Below are 15,741 nucleotides of genomic sequence, written 5' to 3'. Positions count from 1 at the left end.
CCTTGGGTTTCCCTGCCCCAGGAAAGCCCAATCACTGACAGACTACCTTAGGCATTTTTCTGCTAGTAACTAAAATTACTTTGACTTTCGTTACAGAAGAATGATTTTGGTGCATGTTTTTGTTAGTGCTACTTTGCAGACATTAAAAATTGATTCTTTTCTTTCATTTGCATTTTAATGGCATGTTACATAAATAATAAGAGAAAAAAAACAGATTTCCTGTTTTTACAAAATGTTTCAATGGAACATTTATATGAGATTAGGCTTGTTTTCAAATTCTGTTATCAGTTGCTTAATATCCACATTAAAACCAATGTTACTGCTTCTCCATCTTTTGGAAATGGAATAAGTAACACCAGAGTAAAACTAAAGGAAAAAACCAGGCACAGTGTCTTAAGCAGCAGTTTGTACAGTTACAGTGAATACCTTGTTTATTTTGAATTCTTTTTTTCCTTTTGATGTTTGTAGTTCCGCTTTGGTGGTGATGGGGAGAAAGGTCCAACAATCTCAGCTCAGGAAGCTCAAGCCCAAGCAATTCTTCAGCAGGCTAGGGTAAGACTGTTGTTCTTCCTAATGGTCAAGTAAAACTGCCATAAAAATATATCTGTATATACAGCGGTGAATTTTATAAAGGTCCCTGATACTATATATATACTATATATATACTATATATTTATTATTTTATAAAGCTCCCTGTTTTTAGATATATATATATATAGATAGATAGATAGATAGATAGATAGATATTTATATATATATTTTTTATATATATATATATATATCTCTAAAAACAGGGAGCTTTATAAAATAATAAATATATAGTAACAGGAACCTTTATAATATATAGATGTAGAGGGGAGGGGAGGTAATCTTCAGTCACACGTAAGAACCCTGAATGTAAGGGCGGCATATTTAATAGGTTTGCTAATTCAGTATGACCAACACAGCATCTAAGCAGAACACTGCAGGAGATTGGGCTGATCGTTTGCTGAGATATCCAAATCAATTTACTTGAATGTTTACTTGCATGTTGATTCTGGAAAGTGTGATATGACCTCGAGAAAACATATTTAAGGTGAAACCATTATGCTTCATCCTTTCTGTGTTGTCTAGACTTCCAAATGGCTTAACTGGGGGACAAGTCATCATCAATGTGGCTTAGCTACATGAGTGTGTCTTGAAAATATTAGGGCTTATTGTTTAGCCAATAGTAGAACAGTTTTCAACTATAGTGACAGAGTTCCAGTTCCTAGTATTACCACTTCCTTGTTAAAATATAATCATTTTTGTATAACTCTTCCTACTGAGAGGACAAACCCTACTATGCAAATATAGGCACATTCTATTACAGTCTCAATAAATAGTAAATAACACAGATATAGGGTAACATATTGTCTGTACACTTGCGATAGCTCAATATTCGCTATCTTTCCCTTATGCTTTTTAACATCAGTTGAAAAGCTGAGCAACATAAACATTTATCTATGACCTAAACAGCTACTAGCACCATCAGTGAATGAATGAATGAATATGCTATTATACAATTCTCATATCTGGTTTTGTAGCTTTCTTGCTTTCTCTTGGAGTATTTTATTGGGTTTTTTTTTTGCATTCACAGATTGCTATGAGAGGGCCACCTGGCCCCATGGGACTCACTGGAAGACCAGGTCCTGTGGTAAGTTACATAAAATGAGGATAACGATTTAAGTATAGATATCAAAAGTCCATGAAAGTAAGCATGCCAAGGAGCTTTTAGATTACTACTCAGTTTGGCACTGTGATCCTGAGCCAACATTTTAAAAGTACAGCACATGTAAAAAGAGTAGAAAACCAGGTAGGAAGCTGGGCAATTTCTAAAGTACATGATCAGTCTACTTGTAATTGCAATATTCTCTCTTAGGAAATTGATACTTTGCAGACTCAAATAATCCACTAAATGTCATAATTTAGCACCTAACATCATTCAGAAAACCATTAACCTGTACCTACAACAAGACAAAATAACAACTGCTACAACAAAGATCATAGGCTTTGTAGAAAAGTAGTCTTTTCTAAATTTATCCCAGGTTATTATATTTATTTTCTGATATATGATGTAGCCATTTGAATTTAGAAATCAGTAGATTTGCTTTCTTGGAAGGATTAATTGACAGATATTCCTCTTCCCCTGCCTAATCCGTTCCTCTGCTTTCTGCTCCCTGCTTTATCTGCTGTTGTGTTCCCTGCCCCCTCCCTGATCATCCATGTGCCACACACAGAGGCTGCCGATGCCATTGTGACATGTGCCACAGATTGGCCACACCTGATTTAGATGATCTTTGCTACATCCTATTATGCAAAGCATCATTAAAATATTGTCCACTTGTACCACAAATTGCAACTTTACCATTCACAATGGCATAAATCAAACATCTGTTTGCAAAACATAGGCAAAAACATATTTAAGTATTGTATTTAATAATAAAGCAAATCATCAGCATACAGCAAGTAACCAGAAAAAATCTGTGAAATGTTGCAACTAATATCCAAAGTACAATTCCTCTTTCTCCATTTCTCTTGTCCCTTCCTTCTTTTATGTGTTCCTTCAGGAAAAGCTCATGTTTCAATAGTAACCAGTGTTTCAGCATTAGGTACAAGTTATTCCCCCTTCCTACCTTCTATTTTTCTTCTTGTCATCCTCACTTCCTTAATATATAGTGTATTGAATCCACTATTAGTTAGCAAGGAAGAAGACAGATTAACAAATATGCAAATTGCATTTTGTGTAGAAAATTTTTGTCTTAACGGGGGGGGGGGGGGCGGGGAATTGTCCCTACTGGCCACGCCACAGGCATTTAGAGTTTGTGGTGCCACAAACCACTTTGTGGTGCCGCAAACTGCATGTGTTGCACATTAAACCAGGCATGACACTGCTAATTTTGCAGCATGGGGAGAAAATTTGCTACTGGGATTTTCCCAAGCTGGGGCTCCTTGTACCCCAGCCAGCTGTGAACAGCTGGCTGGGACACAGTATTCCTCAAGACGGGGAAGCAGGCAGCCCTGGGCAGAGTGCCCACACCAAGGCATGTGGAAATGGGAGAGTTGCCTGCTTCCATCTCCCAGGGCTGCCCTTGTGCTGAGGCACATAGAGATAGGAGACCTGCTAATTTGTGGCATTACTAGTTGTACTGCTGCAAGTGCACACCCCTGCTCATCTGGATGCAGCCATTGAGGACACCTTTTTTATGTAAGGGAAGATCCCAGGATGACAGAAAAGTTGGCAAAGTGTCTTTGTTCCATTGTACCCCCCAGCACAAAATGTGGAAGGCATATCTGTGGAGGGCAGGACTCAATCTGATGCCCTTATATTTCCACAACTTTTGACTGCTGGATGTTCCCTCAGAAATTATTGGCAGCTGTCATAATTGTGGAATTGCTGTAAATTTGTACCCTGTGTTGGTCTGGCAAGCTATGTCCCTAGCATCATGTAGCTTCAAAGAACTCCTTTCTTGCCAAGTTACAATGAGCTCCTGAAAGACCAGTCCCAAGGATTTGGCACTTCTTACTTATATAGGTAAAATGTTGTGGCGTCAGCTGACTTCCAACTAAAAAAAACCCAAAGTTTACTCTGTCTTCCAAATTGAAATTGCTGGGCTTTAACAGTAATTTTCAAGCTGATGTACTGAGACAAATTCTGTGTTGACATAACTTTCCTAAAACTAATTAAATTGTCCCTGATGTCCAGCAGAGAGTTTGGCCTACAGACTTTTGGTCGATCACAATAAATTTAACTATATTTATAATAAATCATTTCAATTGGTTTGTTTTTTTTACACTAAAACAACCCTAATACCCTGTTTTCAATGGTGTAAATCAAGGGACTTAGAATATCACGTTCAGTGTATGCAAGCACAATAGATATTTAACTACAGTTCACACTTACTCCATTTGTAAAAAAAGCAGTAGATCCCTGGAAGGGTGTAGTTCAATTTAGTTTTGGCCATGCTCCAGTGCTGGGGCACATGTTAGAAGCATCAGTGATTCTTTGTATGCTGTTTAATGACTAGCTATTTTGCTGTTAAACCACCAGGAGGCTCTAGAAATCCAGCTCTACTGATCTTTAAGTCAAGATTCCCAAAAGTCACTAGTAATTGTTGGTGCCTCAGTTGCTTGTGTGCATAACTTGAAATGTCTCAAAAGAGGCTTAATTTTCAGAGGTTGTAGAATGCTTACCTTCCGAAAAGTCAAGTCCAGTCAAGAACTGGAGTGAGCAAATTTACTTGTTACTTTTGGAAATCTCGACCTTAACCTGACATGTATTTGCTATTTTAACTGAGAGAATCCCTATTAAATATGTTAAGAAGCATATTAACTATGCTGTAAAAAAATCCCTTTCCTTAACCAAGAAAAGTTGCTGTTAACTTTTTAACTATACTGGGTCAAGAGTTCACACAGTTAATTTATATAATACGTTTATATAAGATTTTTGTCTAAAGAGGTTTCTATTCATTGTGTAAATGTATCCTGGACAAAAACTATTTTATACAGATAAACTGTTGTGAACAGTCAACAGCTAACCATGGTGTCTGTTCCATGTTCAGAAATAACTCAGGATAGGATTGTCACTTTAGAAAAAATGCTCAATCAAACTGATGTTGAAATCCTGTGAGAGAGAATACCTTCTTTCATCCTTTTATTAATGCCGGTATTTTGTATTTTTATATCTCAGATAACATAAAAAAATAGAACAATATATTTATGCAGATTCAGCATATATTTAGAGGCCAGTATGATTATGAATTTGATCCAAAGAACACTAGTAAATGAAATAAATGGATAGGAGTCTTTCTATTCACTACACTGATATAAAAATAAATAAACAAAAGCCTTCAGATCGTGCTGGATTTTGATAGTTATTCAAGACCAGAGAAATCTGGTTTCAAGTCTTGTTGGCTTCTACCTGGTACAGGAACCAACCATGATTTTTAAAAACCTATATCCCTACTGTTCTGGTATTTATCTTGCAAACACTAATATAGAATGGTTAAATCTGATCCTGTTTAATTCGGTTGGTTTCAACCCTTATTTTAGGGTTGAATATGTTTTGAAACATAGTTTGTCAAACTGCAAGGAAATACAATTTTCTGTTCTACAGACTTAAGTGCTGGTTTCATAATAATTAATTCAAAGGTGCTTCTATTTTTTAATTAATTTATAAAAAATATTTGTTTGTGTAGCATGTTTGTGTTTCCTTAAATTTACAGTGTATTTTGTATATTTTATAAAGGGTGGACCAGGTTCATCTGGTGCTAAAGGTGAAAGTGGTGAACCAGGTCCTCAGGTACAGTAAAAATTACTGGAATATTTTACCTTTTTATGCTTTCCAATACATGGAAATACATTTAGATAATTTAGTATAGATCAACTAATTGTATCTTTTTTACAAGTAACTAAAAGACAAGTTTGCTTGGATAGTGCTGTAGGAAATTGAGTAGTTCTCCATGAAATTCATTTTGAAATGTGAAAGTAACAAGCTGCCTTTATGTTAAAAAAGGTCAATTATCACACACACTGTCATTTCTTGAAAACCGTTTTTTGAAATAACATTACAGGCTCTTTTCTCCACTCAGTACCTTATATGCTTATAGCTGCCATTAATGTCAGTGTCTTCAGTCTTATGACTAGAGGATGTGGTCTTATCAGATCTCATAAACTGAACAAGGTTGAACTCAGAGAGTAATTAAGCAGGAAATTTCCAAGAAAACTTAAATGGTACCAGAGTGGCATGGGTGGCTCAGTAGCTGCTACTCTTCTTTTTCGTTTGTATTGTATCTGTCCCTCTTTACTGATATTAGAAACCACTAGACTATGGGATACAGTAGACTTTCAGCTAAACCTATAGCAAAGTTCATCACCACTTGTGTACATTGGGCATTACTTAAACTTTTTTATGACTATAGTTCATGTTTGTATGAGAATTTGGAACGTGAAAAGAAAGTGTTTGTTAAAATAATTATTTGCATGACTGACTTTCATTTTAATGTTGCTAGAAAAAGTTTTTGCAAACCAATGGCTTGAAATTTCCATAGCCATCCAATCAAGATACTGCACCCAAAATCTTTTATGTAGTTCTGAAAAATCACAGTTTGGGTATTTAAAAGACTAACTCCTTATGCTTTCCTTCAGTTGACTTGTTTAGCTAGCTGTTTGAGCCTTGTGCTACCATATTTAATATGATTTTAAGAACTGTGTTGTTTAAATTTAGGGTCCTCGAGGTATTCAAGGTGCTATTGGTTCAAGTGGAAAACGGGGTAAAAGGGTAAGTAATGCAGAAGCCCAATCTATATTTGGTTTAAAAAACCTGAAATCCCCATGAAAAGCAATTTTTCCTGGTTGTGTTGTATATCACGAGTTGGCCTCTTCATGTGTTTGCATTTGTTTGCAGGGTCGCCCAGGTGCTGATGGTGCTAGAGGGATGCCAGGAGAACCAGGATCGAAGGTATGTAATGATCAGGGATCCAGGCTTTCTGTTTGTAATGGAAAAATGCGGCAAAACCCAGATTTTCTCTTTTTAAGGAGAAAAACCCAGTTTTTCTCCTTTAAAGCAGAAAAACATGTGAAACGTTAGGCTTCCCCTTGCAGGATGGCAGAGTTGGAGGAAGGCAGTCAGGCAGGAGGCACCATGTGCATGTGCACGTGTACACATGCACATGGCCGCCAGGCAGCCTGGAAAGCAGCTCCCTGCAGGTAAGTCTGGCATGGGGGTGGTGGGGATTGAGGCTCCCATAGTGAGGGAGAGAGGGAGCTGGGCAAAGCTGGGGTGCTGCCAGCCTGGGTGGTGCATGTGGTTTGGAATGCATGGTCCAGGTGGGGAGTGGGATGGGACCACAGGCAACTTGTCCAGGGGTTTGGGGTGGGGGTAGATCCCCACCACTGTGTGCACTCCTAGGGGGTTATGTGCCCCCCAGTTTTGTGCTCAGGGTGGGGGTGATGTGGGCTGGCAGCTGCAGGCTTGGGCTTCCTGCCCTGCTGCCCTCCCCCCAGGACCTCTGCGGCTCAGTGGGTGGGACCCACAGCTGCAGGGCACAGTGGGACAGGGAAGCTCAGTGCCACTTCCAGGAGTCCGTGCCACCCTGGTGAAACACCCCCTGCCTGCCCAGATGCAGCAAGGGGCACAACTTTGTGCCTCCAGCCCTGCTGCTGCTGAGCGAGCAGGGTGTACTTTGCCATGATGATGCAGGGCTCACGGTGGCAGCACCAAGCTCCCTTATCCAGGTCTGCTCTGCCACACTCTGGCCTGCTGTGCCAGGTCCTGTCCACTGAGTTGGAGAGGCCCCAGGGGAGGGCAGCAGGGTGGAGAGTCCAAGCCCACAACAGGCAGCCCAGACCTGCCCCTCCCCCCAAACCATGGGCTCTGCTAAGGCCATGCTGCCTGTGCGGGAGGGGGAGCTGGGCTCCATGCTCTGCTCTGCCACAGCAGCTGCTCCCTCCCACATGTGGCAGGCAGGTCTTGGGCACTGCTGCAGGGGGGCAGGGGGTTGCGGACCCAGGTCCCTGGTCCTATAGGCCTGGGAGCTTGGGGCTCCCTCTGGCAGGTCTCAGGGGTAAGGGGCTTTGGGTGGGGAATGAGGGGAGCCACCAGGGGTAGCAGGGGTGATAGGAGAGGAGTGAGGGATACTAGCAGAGCCAGGGGGATGTGAGTGGGGAGTGAGGGGCACTGGCAGGTCCAAGGGAATGTGGGTCGGGAGTGACTGGCAGTGGCATGAGCAGGGCACCGGCATATCAGGGCTGCTCAGTGCCACAAAGCAATAAGGAGGCATAGCTGAAGCTGGACCCGCATCCTGGTGAGTGAAGGGAGCAGGTGGACCTATGATTTTCTATAATAAAAAACTGAAAATCAAACTCCAAAATGTATAGGTATTTAGAATTTATTTTATTAAGTGATTGAGGCACTGGTAGGCTTCCAAATTGCTTTAAAAGTGTAAATATAGCAATAAAACACTGTGTCCAAGTGATACATATATATATATATATATATATAGAGGCATTTCATTTTAATCACAGAAAAATGTGGATTGGGGGGCTTCAATCAGAGAATTTGGACTTTTTTTTTTTTTTTAAATCATAGAGTTTACAACTTTTAAACAGAGAATACCAGGATCCCTGGTAATTATGAACTGTGTGACTATATTTCAGTCACAGAATGAATTATGCATATTTTAAATCAGGACCAAACTTTTAACATGCCAACCCAAATGTTAAAACAATGTAGGAATCTACTGTGCAAGGAAAATATTGAGGTTTCAAACAGTTGGGTTAGACGTAAGAAACACCATTTAAAAATATGTGAATTAATGGTAATAGTTGTGTAACCTTTAAGCAAGTTGATTCTTTGGACCATATTCTGACCTCACTAGAACTCTTTTAAGTATTACTGGAATTGCCTCTGCAACTCTAGGGCAGGAATTAAGGCTTTTGTCTTGCTATAGTTCATAAAAGACATCGTTTTTAGTTTCATAAAAGAAATAATAACATACATTTCAGTTTAGTTTTTAGTTTCATAAAAGACATAATGACAACAGATTGTAAAATATGGTGCATAACAGCTTCCTCTGCTTTGAACCAAAGACATAGGAATACAAAGAACCAAATTCTGTATGTTTGGCTATATTTGCTAAACTTCAATAACTTACTCAATTGGTGTACGCATGCATCTGTGGGCAGAACTTAGCTCACAGGGATAAGGTGTAATTTTACTAAGAATATTACAAAATACAATAGCTGTTTACTAAGGCTGTAATTTCTTCTTTCCTAGGGTGATAGAGGGTTTGATGGTCTTCCTGGTCTGCCTGGTGAAAAAGGTCACAGGGTAAGATAAACATGAATGTTTATATAACAACCTATGAAAACGGTGGTAACATTATATCAACTTAAAACAAAAAAACTATGAACAGTTTACCTGCAGAGAATGTAAGAATTTTATGTTAAAACATACTGTCAAGTTATAAATGTAACAAAAGTTTCAGAAAAGGAAACCATTAACATGGAACATAGTTAACAATCCACATCAACATTTTTTGGTTTAAATATAGTTCCAGAGATTGGGCCATATTTTCAACTGGTGTACTTTCTTTAATTTGTTTCAGATCAAAGATGTTGCCATATGGTTTTAAACTGATTGTTCAAAACAAGTTGTAATATCCCAGAAAATTAATGCATATTATTTATACTGTGGGTACATAGAAATGAACAGAGGAGTACAGAGTTTTACAGGAGTTTGGAAATGTTAAATGTTGCAGCTGTCTTAAAAATATCACCTCTGACTTCATTCTTTTTAGCATTGTTTAAAATGTTTCCTAATCCTATAAATTAAGAGAAGTTAAATGGTTAAGCTTTATGTCTAATTCATGGGAATTGCCTCAGTCTGGGAACCTCAGACACAAGCTCCAGAGAACTTTGGGAAAGACCAGATCTGAAAGCTATTTTTGTTGTCTTTCACTTGTATGAATTTAGTCAACTTTATAGTCTTCCTTAGACAAACAATGTAAGATTATTTGCCTGTTACACCATAAAAATCAGTAGAGCTAGATTTCACCTAGCCCTGCATGTGTGTATAGGGATACCGGTGGAAATAGCAATTCTGTTTTGAATTGCATCGTTTCTCCAGGGTTTAGCCTCTTTGCTTTCCATAATGCAGTTACCCTGTTAGTACCCTGTTATGCTAGGCACCATAAAAGGAGTATGGAGAAAGCTAGACTGTGATTTTCTTCTGCCCCATATTGGAGCTAGCTTGCAGTAGATGGGAGAAAAACCTTTACTTGCCAAGAGTTCTAAGAGATACTTAGTATCTCAAGCCATTTGTTTGAATGCAGCTCACAATTCTCTTCATCCTATTTCCTCAATCTTCTTCACAGATCAAACTGAACCCTAATTTGATGCAGTGACCAGCAGAGGGTTATAGCAAGATCTGGTCACCATTTATCCTCGCATGTTATGTGAAGGCTAAATAATCCTTTCAGATTGGCTCAGGACCATTGGATCCATGTCATTCTTCTAATCTGGCATAGCTGAGCTAGCAGTTTTTGGGTGCATCTACACGAGACGCTTTATTGTGCAGTAGATTAGCTGCTGCACGTGGTTACATAACAATGCTTTACTGCACAGTAGATTTGTCTACTTCACAGTAAAGCATCACTATGTAATAATGTGCAGCAGCTACTGCACATTAAAATAGCTTAATGCACAGTTTTCTATTACCTGGAAATACAGGTAGTAACTTTACTGCACATTAGGTAATGCACAGTAGTGCATGGTTACATAGTTGCCCAGGCAGCAGAGTGCTGTCCCCTCCTTGGGCAGCTGCCTGCTTTCTAGTCCCTGTTTCAATTGGTCAGTTGGAGCCAGGACTGGGACATTGTCCCCTGCCCCAGCAACTGCCTGCTGCCGGGGCAGGGGATAATATTCTAACCACCCCCCCTCACCCCCCTCCCACTCCAAGATCAGAGCAGGGGTTGGGCAGCAGAGAGCTGTCCAGGGCAAGGGTGTGGGGTGGGAGGCAGCTGCCCTGGAAGTGGGATAGCTCCCCCCCTCCATTCCCTGGAGCCCAGGCCTGACCCTGGTGCCCCCTGCCAGCCCAGGGAAGACACCTGGGGGAGCCTAGAGCTCCTCCTGGCTGCTGAATGAGAACAGAGCAGGAGTAGCCCTGGCTGAACTACTCCTGTTGAGAGCAAATTTGTTCCTGATGGGGATATATGTAGATGCACTACCAGGGATAGCTTACTGTGTAGTATTTTACTGTGCAGTAAGCTTTCAGCACATTAATTGCACATGTAGACATGCTCTTTGTGACCTTCAGTGTACAGAATAAACTTTTTTTCATACTTTAGATATGGATGAATACTTTTAATGAACAAAACGAATGCAAATTATACATTTGCAAGGGTTAATAAAAAGAATAATCTTTCCCAAATTCTCTATCCCATTACTTGAGAAATACAAAACACTAACATTAAAATGGGAGTGTGGTAAATCTGAAACAAATCAATTCAAAATAAAATCAGATGGATGCAACCCTTTAGATTCATTGCAGTCTATCACCAATAATAAAAAGCACAGAAAAGAATGAAGAGATAAAACTGTTTCTCCTGTTGTTAAATGTCAGCCATGAGAGAATTGATGTTTAAAAAACAAAATAGAATCCTTAGAGTATTCTTTTAACAAATCTTTTCAGATCTAGTCATTTTAAGCTGGCAGCAAATACTGTAATTTCCAGGCTGGAGGGCCATCTGAATGATAAACTTTACCCAAACACAAGTTGTTGGGTTAAGTGTAGGAGAAACTGGATGAAATTTTAAACCATGGTTTATACAGAAGGTCAGACCACACTGCTTACTTCTTACTTCTAATTGGTGACGCTATGAATTTTCATTTCATTTTTGTTACTTATATTTATTGGAAGCATACACATCTACATCTGTCAAACATAATTATAGAATCAACAGAACAATAAAGTGACTTATGTCTAAATCACTTTGAGAGATCCTCCAAAGAAAAGATGTTATGTCTCTTCTATCCACTTGTATGAGGTTCCAGGAAAACAAAAAACAACCCCCCCTCCCCAAAAAAAATAGAAAAAATTATATGAATCATTCAGACTTCAGCATTACCATGGAAGAAGAGCATTTTAAATAAAAGGACCTCATTAATGATGCTCTTCTGTAGGCCTCATGATGAAACCAGAGCACTGTTGTTAGCTCAAGCTCCCCGGATGATCTCAATTGTCATGATACTGCGAGAAGAGAGAGAGCTTCTGCAGGAATGCACCAATTCAGAGCTTCACAGATTTAAACTTTCATTACAAATTGTACCCATGTCTTACGCATTCATAACATGTAAGAAGCCATGTTCTGTTCCAGTGGATGCTATTGGGGCAGTCTTGGGACTAGCTCCTTATAGAACTCACTGTGTGAAGTGGCAAAAGCACTGTCCATACAAATTTACTTTCTTAATGATCTCAAAATCACATTGAATAGAAAGGCAGTAGATTAAAACCCATCATGCTTTATAGCTCTATCTCATGTCCCTGACAACACACCAAAAATAGAAAAGAAAGGAGCCACTCAAGAATGGCTCCATATATCTGTCAGTGTCCAGAACTGTAGTCAAGGTCCTTGGAGGCACTAATGAAGCTAAAATCAACATCAACGTTTTATCTTTATTCAATGCCAAAAGGAGATCATGGACTAAGAATCTGACCCTAAAAAGAGGCCAGTCTGCAGTGTTTGACTGTGCAATACACTAGCCCTTTTTAAAAAATGAGAAAAGGAAAATAAATCCCAAATACTAGTCCAGAAAAGGCTGGGGCTCTGAGTATATGTGCTGGAAAAGCCCTGACCTGTGGCAGAAATGTAGAAGTCTGTCTCCCTTTCAAGCCCTCAACAAGTCAGTCTAAAGGCTGTCTTTGACTGGAGCCATAGGGCGTAGTTCTGGAATAAAGTCTGGGCAATATAGGCCACCCATTTCACTTTATACATCTGAGGATTCAGCAAATAGCTGTAATTATCTCTGACCTGGTGCAGATTGTTCATTTCACCATCAGTGACACTTTGTGTTTGGGGTCTGTTGATACAGCTAACTACCAGCTGGATACTCATGTTTTTTTCTTCAGCCATATGTGCCTGTTCTGAAGCTAAAAACACAGTTTTATAGACACTGATAATAACAATATTACTATACCACATCTCTGAATTTTAATTCTTTCTCAGATGAATCTGCATAATACAACTGCAGATAACTGCATACTATAACTCATATATTTGTATCTGTTTGCTAATGAAGCAAAATTTTATATTGAAAATGCAGCCAACACATTCATTTTCATTTCACTCTCCCATCCCTTATTGTTTCCAACCCTCCAGAGTTGCGTTGCTTTAATAAGACTTTCTTTATCCTTCAGGGAGATCGTGGCTCACAAGGACCTCCTGGTTTACCCGGTGAAGATGGATCAAGAGTATGTTACTAACCATTTTAGATTCATTATATTGGTGGTAAAATCTAAAATGAGTTCTTATGCAACAGAAATACTTTGGTGGCATATACTCTTCACATTGAAACTTCTATTTTGTATTTAATGATAGGGAGAAGATGGGGAAGTTGGACCAAGAGGTCTTCCAGGTGAAGCTGTAAGCAAAACTTTCCTTCTGTTCTGTTTCTGGCTTATGCACTGACCATTTAACAAAGCCAAATCAGTCTAAGATTTGTATCAATTTCTTTTCAGCTTTTCTGAGCTTCTAATATGAAAAAAGGCAGTCCTGTATGAAAAGTAAACAATGGGACATTTTTTCTGGGTGAGGGAGAACTCCAGCAAAGTGACTAGAATTATGTCAGGGATGAATTTAGCTCATTATAAGCAACTTCCATAATTCTTAGGTTTGATTTTCATTTTTTACAGCTGTTTAACCTCACCAGGATTTAATGGAATTGTTTCTAATTTGCACCAGTTTAAGTGAAAGTACAATCAAACCATTGAAACTTCTAGAAATTATCACTCTCTATGTAATTACAGTGCGTCGGAGCAGCCTCACTGCTTGTGTATAGGCACCCTTCCCTTTTGCCCATGCCGCTGTTCTCCATTGTATACTTTTGCTTGTTTCTTGCACAAATATTCCACTGATGCATGTTCAAATTCTGCAGATGCTGTCACTGCAGAGTAGCAATTTGTAATACAGACAAAAATCACAGGTTTAAAAAGGAGAATTTTATCTTAAAAATCCAGTCTATACACTTTGTAATCACAAAATAGCCCAAAAAGCTACTGAGTCAGAGCGGTGGTGATATACATCCACTCAACACGTGATGAAATGGGAGTCAGACCTTCCTACTTCGGCAACTGTGTATAATGACATAAAAAATAAAAAGCAGAAACCACTTAACATTGTGTCAAATCAAAGATGATATTATAGAGCAAATCTGACTCAAGAGAACAATTTCATTGACGTTAATGGAATTACTTGTATGAGTAAGTTGAGGAAGTCTGGTCTTTTTTGTGTGGAAATATTTGCATTTGTTGTTGTTGATAGTAATAACAACAATCATAATAGTACCCCAAAAGAATCATTTTCAGCTGTTGAACAGTGATCCTTATCATTCAGAACAGCAGCATTTTCCATTTGGTGTAGCAGTACAGCGGTTGATAATAATAATAATATTATTTTAATTAAATACATACTGTTTTATGGGTCAAATCCTCCATTCAGCACTCAACCAAAATGTTTGTAGTGGGTGCTGTGCCAATGTTGAGGCCAGCTGTTAGAAAAAACACCCGCCCACCTCATAGCTTCCTTCTCTAGCATGGCAACCATGAAGCTCAACAGGAGGCTGCTTCTACCCATACTCTAGTCCTGATGTAGAACATAAGGAAATAAGAATTGGCATACTTGGTAAAACCAGTGCTTCACCCAGCCCTGTATTCTGTCTCCAGCAGTGACAGTAGTAGATGCTTTAGAGGGAGAACATATGAACAGGGTATATTTGAAGCAGTGATTCCCAGCTGCAGTGATGCATCTCCATGGGGTTCCACGAGATCCTTTCAAGGTTTCCACGGGGTGCTGTACAATATTAGTACTGTTAGGGGTGCAAGCACCTACATGTGATTCACAAGACACTCCCAGATAGTTCCAATAGGAATCCATAGTGTCAAAAGTATTCTGACCTATTGTGCTCTTTCTGAGGGAGTTTTTTGCAACAGAAGAATTGCTCCATTATTCTGGCATAGTCAAGAAACAATTCCCACTCCCTACCTGCTACCTCCCTCCCTATGCAGTCCTGATCCCCACCTTCTTTGTAAAGAAAACGTGCACCTACATTTTTAACAAGAAGTGTTTCTTTTCTTCAGGGCCCACGTGGATTATTAGGCCCAAGAGGCACACCTGGTCCCCACGGACAACCTGTACGTATGGCATAAAGTGAGACATTTTACAAGTGCAGTTTCCAGCATGAAATAATTCCACTGAATGTTTGCTTCAACTTCTCTTCTTTGCTGCAGGGTGTTGCAGGTGTTGATGGCCCCCCAGGCTCAAAAGGAAATATGGTAAGTGGATAATCTGGGAACTAAAAACAAACTCTGGGAATCAAAAAATCATTTTTTTCTCCCTCTCCCTACTGTTTAATTAACTGTTCAATCTGAAATTAAGATTCCCCATGAGGTTACAGTAAAGATAATGGCTTTGTCACATTAAAGCCTAAGGAGCCAAATTCTGGTCTCATTTAACTTACAGTAGCCCCATAGAGCTCAGGGTAAAAGTGTGGGCAGAATTTTCCTCATTTTAATAAAACATTAGTAATAATTATTTAAATTGAAAATCACTCAAAAGAGAAAGGTAGAAGGCTGTAAAAAGGAGAAACAGTGATATGCTTCTTTTCCTCTAGGCCAGACAATGAAGATTTGTAATCCAGAAGCCCAAACCTAATGCTTCTGTTTCCTTTTTCCTGGTAGGGTCCTCAAGGGGAACCAGGGCCTCCTGGTCAACAAGGAATCCCAGGGCCTCAAGTAAGTGTAAAAATAACCCATAAGCTATACCATATTTACTAAACAAATACTTAATGAATACAGAGTAGGTCAGGGTGAGCAGTTCAAATAAGGAACTGATAAAGCCTGAAGGATTTTATAAATAATACTGAAAATGTGGATCGTGCAGTGGGAGCAGACTTTTAAAGCAAGCTTGCAGAGGGCTTTTTTCATTCAAGAGAAAAATGACTCATTCA

At 39.3% G+C, this 15,741-nt stretch overlaps 1 protein-coding gene across 3 annotated transcripts in view; it reads left to right on the top strand.

Annotated features, from left to right (window-relative positions):
* COL11A1 (collagen type XI alpha 1 chain) overlaps positions 1-15,741 on the top strand; it is a 269,666-nt gene that overhangs the window by 104,690 nt on the left and 149,235 nt on the right. For all 3 annotated transcript variants that reach the window (XM_006032152.3, XM_014523947.2, XM_006032150.3), the window contains 11 exons: positions 469-552; positions 1,619-1,675; positions 5,267-5,320; positions 6,245-6,298; positions 6,425-6,478; positions 8,795-8,848; positions 12,935-12,988; positions 13,116-13,160; positions 14,873-14,926; positions 15,023-15,067; positions 15,473-15,526. In XM_006032152.3, the coding sequence (XP_006032214.1) occupies positions 469-552; positions 1,619-1,675; positions 5,267-5,320; positions 6,245-6,298; positions 6,425-6,478; positions 8,795-8,848; positions 12,935-12,988; positions 13,116-13,160; positions 14,873-14,926; positions 15,023-15,067; positions 15,473-15,526 (609 nt within the window). The remainder of the gene's footprint in view (positions 1-468; positions 553-1,618; positions 1,676-5,266; positions 5,321-6,244; positions 6,299-6,424; positions 6,479-8,794; positions 8,849-12,934; positions 12,989-13,115; positions 13,161-14,872; positions 14,927-15,022; positions 15,068-15,472; positions 15,527-15,741) is intronic.

The sequence above is a fragment of the Alligator sinensis genome, unplaced genomic scaffold (genome assembly GCF_000455745.1).
Source record: "Alligator sinensis unplaced genomic scaffold, ASM45574v1 scaffold329_1, whole genome shotgun sequence".
Classification (NCBI taxonomy): Eukaryota; Metazoa; Chordata; order Crocodylia; family Alligatoridae; genus Alligator; species Alligator sinensis.
Note: the sequence above shows the minus strand (reverse complement) of the source record. Positions and strands in the feature narration are given on the sequence as shown.